We start from the raw sequence: 20140 nt of genomic DNA, 5'->3' as shown, positions 1-20140 counted from the left end.
AAACGTGTTATATTACAAAATGATGTCTGTTTGGAACCAATATGCCAACGTTCTTCTGGAAGCATGAAGGCCACATCCCATGTCTGAACTGACCCACGAGGGTGGATCTCAGCTGCTACGTCGGCCGCTGTCACCTGTCACGTTGGCCTCCTGAGGCCACCTGGCCTCATCCGAGCCCACAGGCTGTGCCGGGTCCTCGGCCTCCTCTTGCTGTGGCTGTAGGACCAGCCACAGTGCCTGCCCCGAAGAACCTTCCACAAGTGTTTGTTGAATGAATAAACCTACCATCAGCTGTTCACCTCAGACCTCCATGTTTTTCTCACACTAGCTCTGTTGACCCTGTCTCCCTGGATTTAGAGTCTTTTAACTTCAGTGTAGTGCTATCTTCCAGAACACACGCCGTGCTAGTTTTATCCCAGGGTTAGCCAGTTGGGGGCTTTACAAAGTTTCTAGGGTGCGTTTTCACCAATCACATCTTTCTGACTTAGTTGTGCTTCTGATGGGTGGCCTGTGTCCCTTTCCCCCGACTGCAAGTCTGCAGGGCTGCCGAGTGGCCCAGTGTTCAGTTGTCCACGGTGGCCATGGTGGGCAGAAAGGCCTCCTGAGATGGAAATCCTTTGTCCACAGCCCTGTGTCCAGCAGGGTCTTGGCCACTGAGAAGAAAATGCTTTTCTGAGTGAAATCAAGTTGGCCATCAACAACCCCTGCATCTTTTTATCTTTCTCTTTATATGTATATGTGTGTGTGTGTGTATAGTAGTGTGTATCTGTTAATCCCGAGCTCCCAATTTATCCCTCCCACCCACCTTTTCCCCTTTGGTAACCATAAGTTTGTTTTCTACGTTTGTGGGTCTGTTTCTGTTTTGTAAATAAGTTCGTTTGTATCATTTTTAAGATTCCACATATAAGTGATATCATATGGTATTTATCTTTCTCTGTCTGACTTACTTCACTTAGTAGGATCATCCCTAGTTGCTGTATAGCACAGAGAACTATATCCAATGTCCTGGGATAAACCATGATGGAAATCCAAAGGAAAACTTTCCATTCTTGGGGGAAATAAAAGTGGTGAGCTCTTGGGATTTTCCATTGTAAGGAAACAGAAATGGAAATGAAATGTGGGTTTTAGCACTGTGTGCTGTTGGCACCTTCACGTGATCTGGAGGACTGTGGTGACACGGCTGACTTCACAGGTAAGTCAAGTTTTCTCAGCCACAGCTTTGCCTGAGCAGAGGCTGTGTTCCTTGTCAGATGGAACAAGTCCAACCCATCTCTGGAAACTAGTGACATGTTTTATTGGTATCACAACTATAGGATCATTATAAAATCACACAAAGTCGCAATATTGTGCAGGAAATATTCATTTCTTAAGAAAATAATTTAAATTTCAGCACTCAACAGACGCACTATTCAGCTGCTATACATGTATTTTCTGGCAATACTCTGACTGTCTATAAATACCGGATCCACCGAGGCCACCTTCGCTGCCATGAAGGAGTGGATGCAGTGTAGAACAGCCGTCAGATCCTGAAACTCCAGTTCCTACAAGAAAAAATAGAATGTACTTATATATTATAAATATTAGAAAAACACATTACAGAAAATTTAACAGATTCTATGTTCTTAAAACCACAAGGAAGTTACTCAAGTAAGTACAAATACACACGAACGAAGAAAGGTGGCTGTAAACATGAACACACTGGTTTTCTGGGTTTTTTGCATTGATATCCTGACAATTGGGTTTAATTCTTGATTTTCTTGTAACTAACATAGGTTAGCACTCAGGTCCTCTGTGCGGCATCCTGACTCCATCTGTGCCGGGTTTTCAGTCACTTGGCCAGCAGCATCAGGTCAGGACGTCGGCCTCCGCTGAAGCCCGTCAGAGCTCTCACACGACAGGGCGCACCGTATTCCCAATTTAGCAGAACGAATCATGCTAGACCCTGTGTGTCTGCACGTGCGCCTGTGCACACGTGTGAACGTATGTGCACACGTGCCCCTGTACTTATGTGCCCATGTGTGTACTCTGTGAATGCATGTGTGCCTGTGTGCATGCATGCACACGTGTGTTGTAAGTGTTCGTGCACATGGATGTGTGTGTCCGCGTGCTCAGCGGGTCAGCTAGAGGCTGGGGCACATGGCCAGCAAGTCCCGTCTCATGTTCTGTGAGTTTCACCCACGGAACCCTGTCACCCAGTTACTTTCTTCTGCAATTTATTTTTCCCAATGACCTCGATTTTTATAGAGTCTTTTAACATTTCATGGTGGCTGAAACACTGATTTTAAATATGACCTACAGCTTGGCATAATTATCAAATTTTAAGTGTTTTAAAACCTTGATCTTTTCCTTAATTAGCTAAAACTCTCAGGAAGTCATGAGGGTCTATACTGGGCTCATCAAACTATGAAGACTGAGGTCACCCAAACTTGAGAAAACATTTTTTCTTTTATAATCTTTACTCTCAGGAATGTTCCATCTATCACAAGGGTGACACTTTCAATGAACGTGTAAGTGTTAACGTTGCCCGGATGTCCTCAATACATCTCCTCGCGCAGAAACCACATTTCCTTATGGCACTACCCCTACTTCCATCTTGCTGTGCAAACTGCAGACACGTGTCAAAAACTGTCTGTGAGACGACAGACAGCCCTTCCGAGGAGTGGTAGCCATCCTGGGCTTTTAGTTTTCCTTAATTGTCATCTAATGGCCCAGTGCACAAGGGGGAAATTTTAAAGTCTGTAACCGTTGAAGAGACCAGTTTCCACTCAGCTGTAGCAATTCAGACACAGACTGTATTTCAAAGGGAGCCTTAACCACGGCCCTTCCCAAAGAATTCAACATGGAAGCTGATCAAAGCTATACTTGAAAGAGATGATTGCTAAATAAATGAACAAGTCTCTAGAATAAGTGAATACGTGCCGTAATTTCCCTTAGAAAATGCCCCAAACGAGTATAACTGAACTTGACAATTAGCAGGGATAGCCATGCACAGAACACAATTTACCGTGTGTTATTCTACAGGGAACTCAGATCGGGGGCCAGCCACTGAGTGTGGAGACAGGCCCACTGAGGGGATCAGATACAGGTGTCCCACTTGGGGACTCTGCAGCCCAGGCAGTGCTGTGCTGGGGCCTCTGAGCTGCAGCATATTTGCTGATGGCTGTGGTATTTGTAAATACTCCCCACGGACTGATGACAGGCTGGCAAAGTTCCTGAAACTTCACCGAATGGCTCCCCGTGGGGTGTGACCCACACGACCCAGGATGGAGCCGGGCCAGGTGGAGGGGCAGTGGTTCCCTCTACGGCCAGCACAGGAGGCCGTGGAGGGAAAACATGGCTTCCAGTACAACATCGGTACCCAGCCAATGCCGGTCCTCTCCAAGCCATCTGTTAATAGAGCATCATCACCCTCAAAGGTCAAAAGTGAAGTAGGACACCCCGAGTGAAGCGCCAAGTTCATTTTCCAGAGGAAGAAATGGAGGTTTTAGGGTTTTAAGTAACTTCTGCGAGGTGACAAGGCTGACTAGTCACAGAGCTGGCACCGAAATCCAGGACAAACTTTGGTCCAATGGGCCCTCGCTGTTTCCTGACAAAACATTCCAGAAGAAACCTAGTGCACTAGCTCTTACACTGAGCGGTCCTGAGGCATCAGCACATCCTGGGAGCGTCCTGGAAAAGCAGATTCTCAGGCCGCATCCCCCTTGGTGCCTGGTGGTCTGTGTGTCCCTCGGAGACGGAGGCTCTGCAGAGGGGAGGTCGTCCTGGAGGAGCTCAGGGAGCAGGGTGGCACCTCGCAGAGGCACCCGGGCCTCATTAACCCCAGAGGAGACACGTCCAGTGGGCGCGGCTGGGGCCCGAGAGCGGGTGGAGGGGAGGGGCTGGCTGGGGGCTGAGCTGCCCTGGAGGCATCCAGCAGACATGCAGCGGGTGGAGCCGGGCAGGGAGAAGGATTCAAGTGCAAGGTGAAGCAGCAGTCGCTGACGTAGAAGCTGCAGCAAGTCATCCAGGAGATCCAGAGAAGATAATTCATAGCACGGCTACACTGAACCACTGATCTTCCATGCAGACAGAACCGCCTTGCACTGGAAGTACTGCCACCTAGGACCCTCATAGCTGGCGAGAAGTCAATTCCTGGCTTCGAAGCTTCAAGGACAGGCTGACTCTCTTGGTGGAAGAAACATTCACATATTGAGGTCTGGGGAAGTCGTTTTGGCTTGTACGTGAATTAACGTAAACTTTATGCCAACTTAAACAATCTGTTTTGTGCCATATTAAACATATATTGTGATGCCAGCGCTTCTCTCCTGGGCTGGTTGTGGGGATGAGGCAGTCGTGCGTATGAAGGACGGAGCACAGCGGCGGCTTGTAACGTAACGGGTGCGATAAAAGATCCCCCCGCCCACCGGGCCGGGGTGAAGGCCCGACAGCCCAGGAAGGCTCGGAGGGAGGGGTGGGTCCCCAAGCAGGTGTCGTAACCAAGACGACCCTTGCACAGAGACCCTCGGACACAGCAAACCTTTGACCGATGTTTTCCAAGCAAATGTCTATGGGAAGCACACGTCCAGGAAGAAAGCTGAGAAGCGGAGTCAAAGGCCAGCAGGTGAGAAACGGCGAGGCGGCCGGGTGATGCTGGGCTCTAACCCGGACGCAGGCAGGATGCGGCTGGTGCACCTTCCCTGTCCCCACGCAGAGGACGGGCACATTACTGATCGACCGTGCAGGGGACCTGCGAGGAAGGAAGGAGGGAAGAAAGGGAGGGAGGAAGGGAAAAGAAGAGCAAACAAAGGAAAGTTCTGCTCCGTTCCAGCTTCCGGGAGAAGAGATTAAGGACAATTTCAGACCCATGTTTGGAAGGGGCTGCACTCGCGTGTCCCCTGTTCCGTCGAGGCCCCGCTTCACTCTATCCTCAGGAGGAACCTGGCCTCGTCTCCCTCCACCATCTCTCCACCATCCGCCGCCGCCACGGTTACTTGCTGAAGCCGGCAGCGGCGTGATGCACCCCTGCTCAGCCCCCGCCGTCCACATCTGACGGTCTGCGCGACTCACGACGCCCAGGAATAGTTTCCAGTGGAGTTTATCCTCCCAGATCATCACAGAGTGAAGAACACCCGCCTCTGTTCCTCCTAAAGACAGAATTCTTCTTCATCACGCTGTGCGCTGCCTTGAACGACCAATGTCCGCCTCGTGGATTCTCAACTGGGCTCGCCAGAAACCTTCGTGTGCAGAGGTCTGTAGTCGTCAGGGATTTTCACGATAATGGGAACAATATTTTCCTTGGAAACTGATAAAAATTTTTGTGAGTGTACCTGGTAGTTCTTTCAATACTAACTTGCTCTTTCTTTCTTCATTAATTTGTTCATTTAAAACACATTTACTAAGTTCCGAAGATAAAAAGCTAAAGAAAGCTGCCCTTGAGGGCTCAGTCTAGAGGCAGAAATGAAATCATAGAGGAACGCGTACAATCCAAACAACGGGCGTAGGAAAGGGGTCGGGGGATAGAAGGGCACCGTCCCTCCCTGCAGTGGACCCCAAATTCAGTCCTTGTAACTTAACTATAATTCGCTTATAACCTATTAAGCAGATCAGTAGGCAAGTAAATCCTTCATTTCAGAAAGCTTGTTTATGCTACACTCTTTTTTTAGGAGAAAGATGTAGAAAACATGAAAACAAATACTTTCTTTAAAAAAGACTGCAACCCCAAAGCTCCAGCCATTGGCCTCCCTATATGGGGTCAGCCCAAGTCCCGGAACTGCATGACGTTTTTGTAAATAATGGAGAGAAAACATAACTTCCCCTCTGTGCTCCCGAAGCCCCAGAAGTCCTCCCCCGGGCGTCAGCGCAACTCGGCATTTTCTCTTTACGCTCATTCCTGAGGCAGCGATCAGTTAAACATCCCAGAAAGATTCTCAATAAACATTCAAAGGTTAACTGGTCCACGACCATCACTCCCATAACTAAAAGCTCCATTAATAGGAATAGTTTTCTCTGAAACTCTTGCTTCACTGATGATGTCACGCTGCTCTCCCTTCCACTGGCCATAGCCCTGGTTCCTATTCAGAACTCAGTGCCCGGCTCTTGGTTTAAATCCAGCGGTAGCTACAGGTGCTCTCATGGGTTCTAGATTCCCGACTGGCGTTTCCAACCTTCCCTCGGTCTCACAAGCTGTAATAAACGCAGAACATCAGCCTGAAGCAGTTTCTTCAAACTGCCGCCCGTGTTTATTAGAGGCTCTCCACGTGCATGTTTCCTGCTCCGTGTGACAACGTGGAAACTACTTTTGTCCCCAGTTTCATCCCCCCCCTGGGAGGGGCCTGAGCAAGGGGCCCCTGGTCCTTGTGCTACCGGCTGAGACCCCGTGCCCTACTCTCTCGCACCCCAGGGCCCCGGAGGGAAGGCAGAGGGGGGCTGCCGGAGGTCCTGGGATCTGGGGGGAGGGTTCATGTGGACATGGGTTCAGTTTGGGTCTCCTGGGAGGTTTGATGCGTCTCACACTCATTTCTGTGTCTAGTTAGCTTATTGCATTTGCAATTTTGTAATTTTTTTCATAAAGAGACACCTGCAGACTGTTTAAGCTTCAATTCTGCAAACCCTGTATCCGCCCCTGTGTGGCCTCCACAACTTTCTAGGATTTTCTCTTTTCCTGAAAATGGAAACTGAAGCTGCCTAAACCGAGGGCCACAAAGAAACCGCGTCTGTTTCAACACACGTGCCCCGAAGTTTACGTCACCTGCTCAAACTGTCTGGTTTAGACCATCCAATGCCTCTACTCCCTCTATCAACACAGATAACCAAGAGTTGACTCAACATTAAAAAATAAAAATAAATACTTTTAAACCGAATGAAACAGAAGTCCCTGTGAAAAGGGAATCCAGGTGTCATGTGACCGTGTCCTGGGACATCAGGTGCTCTGGCAAAGTCCCTGGAACCTGTGAGCACAGGAACCCAAGGTGCACTGGGGGGCTAGCTTCCTAAGTGTCCCCCTGGCTCACACGGACGGCACAGGACCTGAGCCTGGAAGGGGTCCTGGGGCTCCTCCCGGCCGCAGTCCCTAGGGCAAAGGGCAAATCAATGCATCAGCAGAGGAGGAACTGCTGTGTTAGCCGCATCCGTGCAGATCAAGTACCAAACACACAGTACAATCACTTCCAGCCTCCCTCCCTCTCCCCGCTCTCCTCTGACCCCCGTCTGCCGGTGGCAGTGTCCACTGGACTCTGCTCAGGGTGGCGTGACTGAGCGTGGCCACCTCGCCATCACAGCCCAGAGACCCGTGTCCCTGCCAGCATCACTGTCCCATTGGCTGCCCTGTTGTACACCTCCAAAACCAAAGCCTTGACAGTGGTTACAGAGTCTGATTTTGATTTCATCCACTCCCTAGATACAATAATGTCAAGTGTTTCTGCACAATCTCAATTGTACTTAAAAAGTAGATGTGGTGCCTTATATCATTAACCGCAGTGAAGAGGAGTTAAAAATTGACACAATATTCGGATATAACAATGTCACATGAGATGTGTCCCTCTGATGAATTTCATCAAAAAGTGCATGAAAAGTGCTGACAATCAGTTTCCAAACAATATGTGTTCGTAGGTTTTGCATTTTTGTTTTCTCTTTCTTTTGGTTTTGTGTATGGAACTTATCCTTCAGTTTGTCTTTAGTTTATATTAAAACTGGGTTGTTGACAACATAGTTATACATAAAGTATGCAAAGAATCAACAGTTGCTGATAGTAAAATGACAGCTCAATGCAATGAATTTGTAAGTTATGTCAAGATCCTTTGAATTAACATAGTTTGTTCCTAATACCACAGACAATCCATCACTTAATGCAGTTTGTAAAACTCTTCCTTTAAATATTGACTTCCCCTGTATTTTTAAATATTGTTTTCCTGCTAATACTGACTAAGCAAATTGTGATTTTCAGTGGAATCAAATAATGTTTCAATGATTACAATCTTAGGAGATTAAAGCCTCTAACAGGAGACATACTATGGGCTCTTGTGACATCCTTGCTGATTTCTGAGGAGGGTTCACACTCCAATTCTGATTATTTTCCCTAGGCTGGTGGAACGGCACGGCCACCCTCAGACACCTGGGCTTGCTCGGGTGAGGCTGGGCTCAGGTGGATGAGCTCCTACCTTCATCTCGATCTGCTTCGTGTCCAGATTCTGAAACAGCAGCTTCACGCGAGCTTTCCCATCGTCTGAAGACCCTTTCAGCTGAGAGAATTTAAATCTCCAGAGCACATTCTGTAAAGGAAGGCAATTATCTAGTGGTTTAGACACAAGAGCTCACTTCTTTAATTAACATATGTCAATATGTTAAATCATCTATTTAAATAAATGCAGACATTTTCTCCGTTATCTTATGTACACTGAGCACGTGGTGACTTAGAAACTCCACCTTCTCTTTCCGAGTATAAGAGACTGACCCCCTCAAACCACCAGACTTCCTGGGGGTCCCTCCCGTCAAGCTCCAAGGAGCCTGTCCTGGTGCCCGAGCGCCCAGGTCCCTGCGGTCTCCTCTTCAGTCCCATGCTACCCGCACCGCCTTTCTCCTGGGTTTTCCTTACGTTTAAAAGCATCATAAGCACTTTGCTCCCTTTTCTTCTTGTAAAGCTAAAAGGAATCCACTCCAAGGCCCAGGTCTGGCTACATAGAGTACATGAGACATGGTCAGCAGCGCAGAGAACATGAAAACCTTTCTCGTGCCCCCTCCCCAGGTTGAGTTTGAATCACCCAATGGTGGTTTCTCCTGAACCAAGCTGACAGACGTAGGTGCTAATATTACCTCTCAATACTGGTGCGAGAAGTGCGTAATGTTTGCTAAGGTACTTTAGAGATGATGTGTACCCTATAAACGCTTACTCTTCAATTAAAAAAAAAAGGCTGCAGCAAATAAAGACTTAATGGCTGCCTTTTATAAAAGATAGTCTATAATTATAGATTCTTTATGATGATAAATCTTTACCTTCCCAGAAAAAATCCCAATAGAGAACGGCAATTCTTTTTTAGCAAGCTGTAAGTTTGTATTAAAAGCATTTATTTTGAAATAATGAACATACGTTTCTCTAAGTATCACAAAAGGCCAAGAGGCTGGGACGTGGGGAGAATTTCAGAGGCGCTGTTATCCCATCGGCTCCTTGGCCCATCTGTTCACGCCCACACTGGCCTCGAGGTTCCTGACACATCTTTCTTTTATATTGAATCTTGCAGCCAAACAGAGGCTCTGCAGCTCATGGTCAAGTGTCACCACGTATGTTCCTTCTCCGTGCTGAGAAGCTGGAACCCCGTGGGGTCTCAGGGAACTGTGACTCCAGTACTTCCCCTTTCACGATAAGTCATTGGGGTCCTTGCGCCCTGCTCCCCACTCGGGCACCAGGGCCCTTTCAGGTCGGAATCACTGGACCAACCCAGAATGAGGATGCTCAGAAGCTGCTTCCATCACCACTGAGGTAGCAGGTTGCAGAAGGGCTGCTGGTCCACTGAGATGAGCCAGAGAAACGAACCACAGCAACAGCAACAGCCCAGCCAGGAGGGCCCAGCACCAGTGATGAGACCAGCAGCGGTGGGGAGAGCTCTCAGGCCACCTGCAACGCCCCCTCCCAGGCAGCTCCCATCTCCCAGGGCGTCGCCCCGGCTTGCCCTTGGAGGGCAGGGAAAGACAGCTGTGATTTCAGCCTCTAACATTTTGTGAAAACAGCCCAAATCTCACCTGCCTTTAAAACTACGCACCCTCCAGCTGTCCTGCCAGGAACCTGTAATCATAAGGGGAGCATCCAGAGGAGCTGGAGGCATCTGATATCATGGTTTTGCGAAATTCCTCACCGAATAAGCAAGACCCTGACTGCTCTGAGAACACCACCTGGTGTTTGTTCAAATTTGCTTATGAAGAAGAACAGCTCAGTAGTCGTAAGATTCTAGGAATAACCTACCTAATTATCATTTACATAGTATCATAAATGGCTGTTAAAAAAAAAGGCAAGATCAACATAGGACTTAGAAATATGGCAGCAAATGCCAGAAAACAGCTAAAATTGTTGAAGGTGGGTGCTCTGGGGAGTGAGAGCGATAAGGGACAGTTCAGAGGACTGCTTTTCCATTATACATCTGTTAGTACTAATAAGCCTTTTAAAACTTTGTACACGTATAATTTCGGTTAAGGTAAAAATTAATAATATTCATTCTAATCATAAGAAAAACATCAGGCAAATCCCAATAGAGGGGCATTCTACAAAATATTGAATACGTAACCAATGTTCTTCAGAATTGTCAAGATCATCAGATACAAGGAAGTGTGAGAAACTGTCACAGTCAAGAGGACCCAGAGGGCTTCCCTGGTGGCGCAGTGGTTGAGAGTCTGCCTGCTGATGCAGGGGACACGGGTTCGTGCCCTGGTCCGGGAAGATTCCACATGCCGCGGAGTGGCTAGGCCCGTGAGCCATGGCCGCTGAGCCTGTGCATCCGGAGCCTGTGCTCCGCAACGGGAGAGGCCACAACAGTGAGAGGTCCGTGTACTGCAAAAAAAAAAAAAAAAAAAAAAGAGGACCCAGGGACATGGCAACTAAATGTTATGTGGTATCCTGGATGGGATGCTGGAAGAGAAGAGGGGCATGAGGTAGAAACTAAGGGAATCTGAATAAAGTATGGACTTTCATTCATGATAATTTATCAATATTGGTTCATTAATAGTTACAAATGTACCATACTAATGTGATTTGTTAATAATAAAGGAAACTACGGGCAGGATATATTGGAAAAAAAAATAGTATAGACAAAAAAGTGCAGAAATCCCTATGTGAAAGCCCTGCTTATCGTTTAAAGAATCCACAGTGGTCCTTACAATGAAGTCCTTTAGCTGCATCATCGTTATCTGTTTGGTACGTTATTTTTAGACTGAATCTGTCCTGCAAGGTGATATGAGGGAAATGCACTTTGTGAGACGTACACACACAGCTCCTTTGCTTAAAGTCATGCACTCATGTCACATGGTGGCCCATTTGGGGTGAGGTATGGTGTCCTAAATGTGGGAGCGGGAGGACAGCCTCAGGGGCGGCCCCTCGCCTTCCCACAGTCAGGAACCTTCAAGTCACTAACGGTGCCTCTCAGAACTCCTTCTCAACTTCTAAGTACCTATAAACGGTAATTTTTATTTTAAAAAAGAATTTTCCATTGCCATTATGGATGACATTTCTGCACTTTTTATCTACAAGTGGTTCCAGGTAACAGTCTAACTTGAGGACTCTGAGCTTTTCTGCACGACTGGACTTTCCAGGCCAGAACCTGACACGCTGTCCACTCACAGCTCAGAGATGCCGCCTTGACTGACCGCTAAGCCCAGCAATGTCCTGGCTGGTTCAGCAGCCTCGGGATGTGTTTGTAGGGGCCCTGGGTCTCCCCGCCAGCCGTCTGAAGGCTGGAGGGAACCTGATCTCTAGGACTCAATCTTGGAAGACAGAAAATGTCTTTCCAGCATTTCAGTAATTAAAGAACAGTTTTACAGTTAAGCGAGTGTTACAGGAAACATGCTAACGTTTATGTTTTATTTTTATGACTGCAGGAGGTTAATGATGATAACCTTCCTTTGTAGCAAATTTGAATTATTTTAATTATTATTACACACTGATAATGGATAATTGACATAACTTGATAATAAATTGATAATTATTAAAACATTCAACAAATAACCCAACTAGCAGTTCCAGAGACTTTACGAGAAAAGGATGAGGCACTAGAGCAGATTCACGGGTTGGCATTTTCCTGCGCGGTCCTGTGGAATCCTTTTTCACTCCTCCAGTCAGGCCAAAGCCAACTCTTCATCTCCCCTCCTATGAGAAAGTCAATTCCCTGTTTTTTCCCCAAAACTATTCTTTCTGTTCCTCCACCTCGGTCTCAGCTCAGCCCTGCAGCATCATCAAGATTCAGCCTAACAAACGTGTGACGTAGGGGATGAGGCCCAGCACGAGGACCACCCCCCATCACCCTGATACAGAGATGTCAGTTTTCCGCTATGCATGGGGACCATCAGAAGGTAAAAAAAAATGTGGACGCACGTTGACATTTAGAGACAAGGCGAATGCCCCAAGTAATAAGTAAACATGGAAAGAAGTTCCCTTTGTTTCCAGGTCCCAAACATTTGATGCCGTGCACACGGGCAGCACCAGAGTCTGTGGCCCATGGAGGACATGCAGCCCGGAGGAGGGGCTGGTCCGTGGCCCCGTCCACGTGTGCTCTGATGTCCACACGCTGTTTTCTAAGTCTTGTTACGTCCTCTCCCACTTCTGCTTAATTACAGCAGAGATGGGGCACTGGTTAGCCCTAAACCAGAGGGATCAATAAGAAATAGGTCAGTTGGAAATGGGCAGAGATCTATCATGGAAGTGCGGGGGGCACCAAGAATGGGGTTCTAGTTTATTCTGGGTTAATATTTTAAAAATAGTTTGGAAATTTAAAAATATTAGATAATGATCTTCTTACTTACTTTGTAACTGCAGAAAAAATTTCCAGGTCAAACGTATTTCTTCTCCCCTGTGATTTCAGACCTTCTCAGCTTAACTCATCTTTATCAGTGTTGAAAAGGAGAATTGATGGTGAATGAATTCATGCTTGGAAATAACTGCTCAGCTCTTCTCTGTCAGGCACAGGGGTGGGAAGTTAAGAAATGTGACCTCATGTGCGCTTCTGAGATGGGTGCCATGCAGATGCCCAGCATCAAAATTTGGGCTGTTATCGAACTCTAGGGGCTTTTTTAAAGCATTTGGCTAGTAAGTAGCACTGCCACGTTGTGTATTTAGTTTTACCCGCACATCACACACAAATGGTCTGATCTAACAGTGTAATGTGGTATAGGAGTGATAATTATCTTGTGAAAATAAGCGTGATAAATCCCAATCTAAATATTTTGGGGCCCCCAAATTTTTCCATAATGACTTACATAAAGGGCATATGGAGAAAACCTCATTTTCATAATATTCATAATTATTTCATATTCAGTAATTATTTTTATAATTATTTCATATCAATCTAGAAATATTGAAATCCTATTAGTACTGGACTCGCAAATGTCATCCTACATTAAGACTGAAAATACATCAAGTGAAGTAAAATTATAAATATTTTATATATTTACAACCCACTGGTATACTCTTCACTGTTAGGTTCAGAAAGCTTTGCTTTTCAAAATTAATTCAAATATTGTAAGTTCTGAAAATAAAATTTCAAAAGGAATCCATGAAACAAGCCTCCGGAATAACTTTCTTTTTTTCTCTGTCATTTTTTGGTTTCATTTTCCATTACTGTCTACTGTTTATTGTGTAAATAAACGTATAAGTATTAGGCCAGAACTTCTTCCCCCGCCCCCGGTACGCAGGCCTCTCCCGTTGCGGAGCACAGGCTCCGGATGCGCAGGCTCAGCGGCCATGGCTCACGGGCCCAGCCGCTCCGCGGCATGTGGGGTCTTCCCAGACCGGGGCACGAACCCATGTCCCCTGCATCGGCAGGCGGACTCTCAACCACTGCACCACCAGGGAAGCCCTGGCCAGAACTTCTTGAAATAAAGAAGTAATCACAAGAAAAATGTGGAGTCAAGAGTTCACCTTGAAAGGGAAACGGGTCAGGAGAGGGTTCTGGCGTCTGAACCAGAGGGTCAGATGAGCGAAAAGAAGGCTTAATTGGAACTTTATAAAAACGTGACTGAACAAGAGTGGACCGGACGTGAGTGGGTGAGGGCTCCGCTGAGGGCGACAGGAACGCAGAGCCTGCGGTGCCTGAAACCTGCGGCCGGCGAGCTCCAGGTGTGGCTCAGCCCTGATGCGCCCGCCGGGAACCCGCAGCTGCCCACGCCTCCCGCAAGCCCAGCGGCTGGAGAAGCCGCTCGCTCTCCACCAGGGGGGCCGCGGGGCAGCCCAGTGTGCTGGGCAGAGCGAGGCGGGCAGGGCCACCGATAAATACTATTTCAACTAGGAGAGCTTCGTCGAGTTGCGCGGTTCGGTTACCAGGACATTTAACACGGCGGCCCGGCTGTGCGCGGCGGTAAGAACATAGTGCGCCTGTTTCAAGTCTTATTCGATTAGCGTGAGGGCGAAGACGGGAAACGTGCGGGATTCAGGGCTGGGAAGAGTCTCCCAAGGGCCCCGGGCCTGGACCTTTCTGCCCGCTGCCGGGAAACAGCGGGACACGCACAGGGCAAGGCCCTAAAGACAGAAAGACCCGGGGCAGCCAGGGAGGCAGGGATGCTCCGTGGGCAGGTAGGAGAGAGGGTGTGGGCGTCACAGGCCACCCATGGGCTCCCCAGACCCCGCCCCCCGCGGCTCCGGGGGAGCCACTCCGACCCAGCCAGACCTAACCCGGCTGCACAGGCTGCAGGCCTGTGGGACGTGGGGCCTTTAGGGAAGCGGCTTCCCCTCCTCGGCGCCGTGCCAGCGGGGTCTTCTCCTGGCGCCTTGGGAACATCAGCATCTGGGCCTCGGGGTACCCTGAAGGGAGAGTGCCAGGCATTCGCTTCCGACCTCTCACAGTCACTCACACCCCCTCCCGGGCCTGGCCTGGCCCCGGGGGGTGGGTGCGGTACGGCCCCTACAGAGTGAGACCACACAGCGGGAACCCCGCGGGAGACACGGTGACCCCGGACAGCTCACTGGGCGCTGGGTATTATGCCAACCGTGACCAAAGAACCAGACCTGCCGGCTGGGAACAACCTGCCCACGGAAAAGCTGACAAGGAGTGGAGGCTTTGCTCCTGGACTGAGCAGGCGGGCCTGCACAGAGCCCGGAGCAGCCAGGGAATGGGCACCAGCTTCAGAAACGCACTCTGAAGGCGAACTCTGGAAAGTCTCGGTTTAGATGTCCTGACACACAGGATTCCTTGAACCACAAAGCAAGAAACAGATGTTATAAATCAGGGTTGCTGGTTAACAGCTGTGTTCAGGGCTTCTCCCTTCTCTGGGGGAGGTGCTTTGTCACTTCCCTGTCTCCGAGGACACGTGGAAGGAGGTCGTGCATGTCTGGCTAAAGGCCAAACAGCATGAACGGCGAGTCATGGAGCCCGAGCTGGTGGGAACCGTGGGTGGACCAGGTACGTGGGAGGATGCCTGCACGGGGTCGGGAGCCTTGGTCCCCTCTGTGACCTTGATGCCGGATCGCAGACAAGAGAGCCTTCTCAACTCCAGTTTTATGCAAGCAGACCTCTTGTCATTATAAACGGTCTGTGGACCCCTGTTGGGGAAACATCGTAACCATCTTCCTGGTAGGAAGGAAAGTGACAAGAGCACAGTGGGTTTCCGGTCCAGAATTCTGTGAAGGGTGTGGACTCCTACCCAGAACGGGGTTCCCTGCTCGCTCTGCGGGGCCGCCCCGTGCACTGCGGATGTTTGACCTCATCGCTCACCCCTCCCCACTAGATGCTGGTAGCAACTCCCTTCCAAGCCGTGACATTTCCGTGTCCCTGGCAGGTCTCACTCCTCTTCCCATCACACCGGTGCTCTCCCCTCACCTCTGTTCGTAATTAGCAGACAATGGATTTTAAAAAATATCGAAGGACAAAATACTGGCTTCATGTTTGCAACAAAATTCTCAGCACTTGTGTGGTTGGGTGAACACCCAGGCCCCTTCGAGATGCGATGGGAGTGGGTCTCCTTTCCCATCCCTCACGCTGGTTGTTTAATGTCCAGTGAAACTGAAATCCCGTCACGGCTCACAGGTGTGGAATCAGCACCTGGTCAGCTCCACCAGGTGTGGGGCATCGACCCCCCAACCTAACAACCCAGGTGTTAGGTCCGGCAGGGGTGAGGGGTCTCCCCAAAGGGCTCAGTCGGTGCGGAGGGTCCTCCCCCTGAGCGGGACAGCCCTGCCGACCTCCCCCTCCCCACTCCAGACCCCTGGGCACCTGCCCACGGGCATCACGTGGTGTGGTGTCAGCCCTGCCCGGCTCTGGGGCTTGTGAGATCCTGGGACCCTGAGCTCTGAGAGAAGGTCCACCACGCAGGATAACTTGCACAGGACACGAGCCTGTCGGGGCTGGTGACGGCTGAGACGCACACAGGTGTTAACGGCCCTGAAATGGAACAAAACGCACCGCTAATGGGTGCCTACCCCCAGATGCTTGGCCCTTACCTTTGTTTTGCTGTCAAAGCAGGTGAATCCCAGAGCGAAATCCACCGTGAAGCACAGAGTGTCTCCTTGCCAACTGCACATGTACGTTTTGGACTAGAAAAAAGTATTAATTGTGAGAAAACATCCTTTTATAATGAGGTTTAACATTAATCAGGTAGTTACAACACTTCCCCCAGTCAAAACCTATTTTTTTTAAAGTGTTAACGTGTAAACCACCTGGAGGGAACCTGAAGGCCCGCGGTCACACGAAACCTGGGGCACAGCTCACACAGGCAGTGTCCCTAGCTTTTGGTCTGTCAGCAAATTGTAGAAGTTGGACCATCTGCACGGGCATCACTCTAACTAGAAATAAACCAGCAGAGGACACAGAGTTCCATTTGCTGAAGCCTCTTTGAAACACATCCCAGATCAGTAAATCCCTGTTGTGACTCATTCCAGAAGGACCATCCCCGTTACACAAATGGGGGGTATTGTTTTGCTCCTACAAATTGCCTCGGGACAGGCCAGGCTGGAAGTGTGTCCAGGAGAACCTAGACGCGGCTGTTCTTGGGAAACCGTCCGAGAGGAGTTTGTTGTAAAACGAGAACGAAGGACAGAAAAAATGGCAGCAACGACATCACCAAAACCCAAACCAAGGACCGAGGACCCCTCACAGGTGGCAGATTGCTGTGAGGGGGCCAGCATCCCACCCTCTGGGGCTGGTTCAGGTAGGGCGGCCTCAGCTGTCACGTGAAGTTCTATGGGTCCAAACCAAACTCCACGGGCAGCCTGGTTTCCAGGGACCAGCGCTGTGAGGACGTGGGCACACGCAGGCACATACACACATGTGCACACACATGCACACGCACGTGCACACAGGCCGCGGGCGCACATCCACACTTCCAGCCACATCGGGCAAAAGCACAGAAACACAGAGGTCTGTGCTCTACTGTCTGGGCACCGCTCTTAACATCAGGTGTGACTGCAGGAAGGGGAACCCTGAGGTCCCGGGAGCACAGTGGTTACAACCCTGAGGTTAACCTGCAGGTAAAACACTCCACTCAGCGGGGAACCTCACCATCGGTCTGGACAGGAAGACGCGGCAGTGCCCCGTCCCCTGAACCCACAGGCTTGTGACTTGCTGGCTCTGGGGAGTGTCAGTCACTGTGTCTTTTCAGCCCTGCCCTTGGTCTCCTCTGTGGGGACTCCGATGACACGGGGGCTTCATCCCCCATCCCTCCCTTTACTTCCTGAGCCTTGCCTCCAGTGATCTTGCTTTTCGCCCTGAAGCTTCCCTGTGTCTGCTCTATAACTCACTGCCTTGATCTCTTTGCTGAGACTTCCCAGTCTCCATCTGTTTCAACGTGTTGGCTCTTGTTTTGGAAGCGCGGTTATCAGGGCTGCTGGAAAGCACCTGTGGATCCTTCTAACCTCCTATGGTCTCCACGTTGGCTTCTGTGGTCGTCTCCATTCATTCCAGATCTTCCAGGTTCTTGGCAGGAGCAGTGGCTGTCCATCGACACCTGGCTGTTTTTGAATTTCGAGACCCTTAATCTGTTCTAAACCCTCTGTTCCACCCGACTTTCTTTGACGCATCTTCCTCAGGAGAGGGGGCCGCCCTGTAGCCGGGTTCCCCGCTTGGCCTCTGGAGACGCAGGGCTCCCTCTCCTGCTGGGCAGCGATGGGCATCGGCCACGTGGTCCCCACGGACAGCCCGGGGGCGTTCCTGACTCGGCCCCCCAACAGCACTGGCAGAGCTGGGGGCCGCGTCCAGCCCGGCGCATGGGGTCACGTGAGCATAAGGTCACATTGGCGGAGGGAAGCCCCGACCCAACCTGACCGGGGTACTCGCAGGACAGCAGCGGCAGAGCAAGTGACGGGGGTCATGCAGCTACGCCGAGCCGTGCGCGTCCCCGTGAAGACGAATGCTCACGTGACGTCAGCTCTGCAGCTCACGTGACTTCAGTTCTGTATGCTCACGTGACATCAGCTCTGCAGCTCACGTGACATCAGCTCTGCATGCTCACGTGACGTCTGCTCTGCACGGTCACGTGACATCAGCTCTGTACGCTCACGTGACGTCTGCTCTGCATGCTCACGTGACGTCTGCTCTGCACGCTCACGTGACTTCAGCTCTGCAGCTCACGTGACGCCTGCTCTGCACGCTCACGTGACATCAGCTCTGTACGCTCACGTGACGTCTGCTCTGCACGCTCACGTGACTTCAGCTCTGCACGCTCACGTGACTCCAGCGCTGCACGCCGTCCAGGACGCAAGGACTGATACTACCGCAGCCCAGCTCCTCTGCCACGGGCACACGTAGCGGGAAGCGGGCAGGAGTAGTCACGACCTTCAACGGGGCCCAGGTTTCTGTTCATGAAGGTGGATCAGAACGAGCCACCCCCTCGGGGGAGGCGCGGAGGGAGAAGCTCGAGGCGGCTGTGATTTCCCCGGAGCTGCCGCTTGAGGCTCTGCGTTGGGCAGGGACCCGGTGCTGGTGTCACGTGAGGACTGCGTCTCGGGAGCCCTGGGAGGGCCGTGTTCTGACCCGCTTCTGGGGCGTGTCCATCGCCTTGTGTGTCCTGCACTTGGGCTCGGAGCGGGAAGGCTGGGGGCATGTCCCCTTCACTCCCGCCCCTGTGAGCTCAGCCCTCTTCTGACGTGAGGCTCTGTAACCAGTGAAACTCTCCGAAGACCGTGCTTTTCTGAGAAACGTGATCTGTCTGCAGACCCCGGGCTGGGCAGGTGTGCGTCCTGCTGCGCGTTCCCTCCGAGCGGGGCTCCCACGCCGGCAGGGCATCCAGGGAGGGCGCTTCGGGCAGGTCAGTGGGTGGCTGAACAGCGCAGGGGGTTCAGGAACCAGGGGCCACCTCGGAAGACAGGCAGGTGGTCCGTGTGGGTGGGCTGCTTGCACTTCGTCCCCTAAACAAAGGGGTGACGGTGGCCCCAGCATGCTCGGGTTTTGTGAAGATCAGGTGATCAGTACCTGCGTAGCTCATAGCAGTGCTTAGTAAGTGTGAGCACCAGACGCGTGAGCGAAGGCTTCTGTGGGTGCTAGTCTGTCAAATTCTAAGCTAGGTGAATGGACCCTAACACGGTGGTGGGTGATGTCAGACACCGCCACGCTCGCTAGGGAGAAGCTGCAGGTGAGCTCTCCACCCCCGCAGGGGCCACGCCTTCTGCAAGTTCTACTTCAGGAGGCGCTTCCTCCTGTCATGGCACTTCGGGGGTGCGTTTTCCATGTCCTTATATAATGCCTTTGGGGAAAGTTAAAACTAAGGAATACTTGAGGCAGGAAGATGGGTAACTTTTTTTTTTTTTTTTTTTGCGCGGGCCTCTCACTGTCGCGGCCTCTCCCGCTGCGGAGCACAGGCGCCAGATGCGCAGGCTCAGCAGCCGTGTCCCATGGGCCCGGCCGCTCCGCGGCACGTGGGATCTTCCTGGACCGTGGCACGAACCCGTGTCCCCTGCATCAGCAGGCGGACTCTCAACCACTGTGCCACCAGGGAAGCCCGATGGGTAACTTATTGAAGAGGACATTTCCTTTTAAAAGAGTCTCTCTCCCCATATAAGTCTCTGCATCCTTTGGGGAAATTATGCTGGAAGCTGATGTTATCCGGGTAAGCGGGGAGCGGAATCCTCGGTGCGCAGGTGCCATGCTGGCCCAGGACACATTGATCTGCTGTGTGTGGCGTCTGTCCCTCTGATGCCTGGGCCGTTAATCTGAAAGGAGCCTGGGCCAGACCCACCTGCTGATCTTGGCGAGTCTCCAGGGAGGCTGAAGCTCACCTGGGGACGGGGAAGGTGGCCGCAGCCTTTTTGGGAGCGTGTTCGACCACAAGAACACTGGCGCTGGTGAGTGCCATTGTGGAGTCTTCCCTGTAGTCTATTGGTGCCAGGACCCAGCTCCACCCACCAGCCAGTCGGCACCAGTCCTGGGACCCTCCAGGCTGAGCAGCCAATCCTGTGGGGACCCAGGCCCACCCACCAGAAAGCCAGCACCAGCACTGGGTCCCGACAAGGGACCTGGCACCACAAGCAGGCCTGGACCAGCCC

The 20140-nt window shown here is 50.9% G+C and overlaps 1 protein-coding gene across 1 annotated transcript in view; it reads right to left on the bottom strand.

Annotated features, from left to right (window-relative positions):
* Nucleotides 1–1409: 1409 nt before the first annotated feature.
* SNTG2 (syntrophin gamma 2) overlaps nt 1410–20140 on the bottom strand; it is a gene marked incomplete at its 3' end in the record, with an annotated part of 187932 nt that continues 169201 nt past the window's right edge. Inside the window, exons 15-17 of the mRNA XM_082642418.1 lie at nt 16106–16198; nt 8136–8246; nt 1410–1541 (exon numbers count right to left, since the gene is read on the bottom strand). Coding sequence (XP_082498544.1) covers nt 1410–1541; nt 8136–8246; nt 16106–16198 — 336 coding nt within the window. The remainder of the gene's footprint in view (nt 1542–8135; nt 8247–16105; nt 16199–20140) is intronic.

The sequence above is a fragment of the Mesoplodon mirus genome (assembly GCF_964341445.2).
Source record: "Mesoplodon mirus genome assembly, chromosome: 14".
Lineage (NCBI taxonomy): Eukaryota > Metazoa > Chordata > Mammalia > Artiodactyla > Ziphiidae > Mesoplodon > Mesoplodon mirus.
This window is presented reverse-complemented; position numbering and strand designations above follow the sequence as displayed.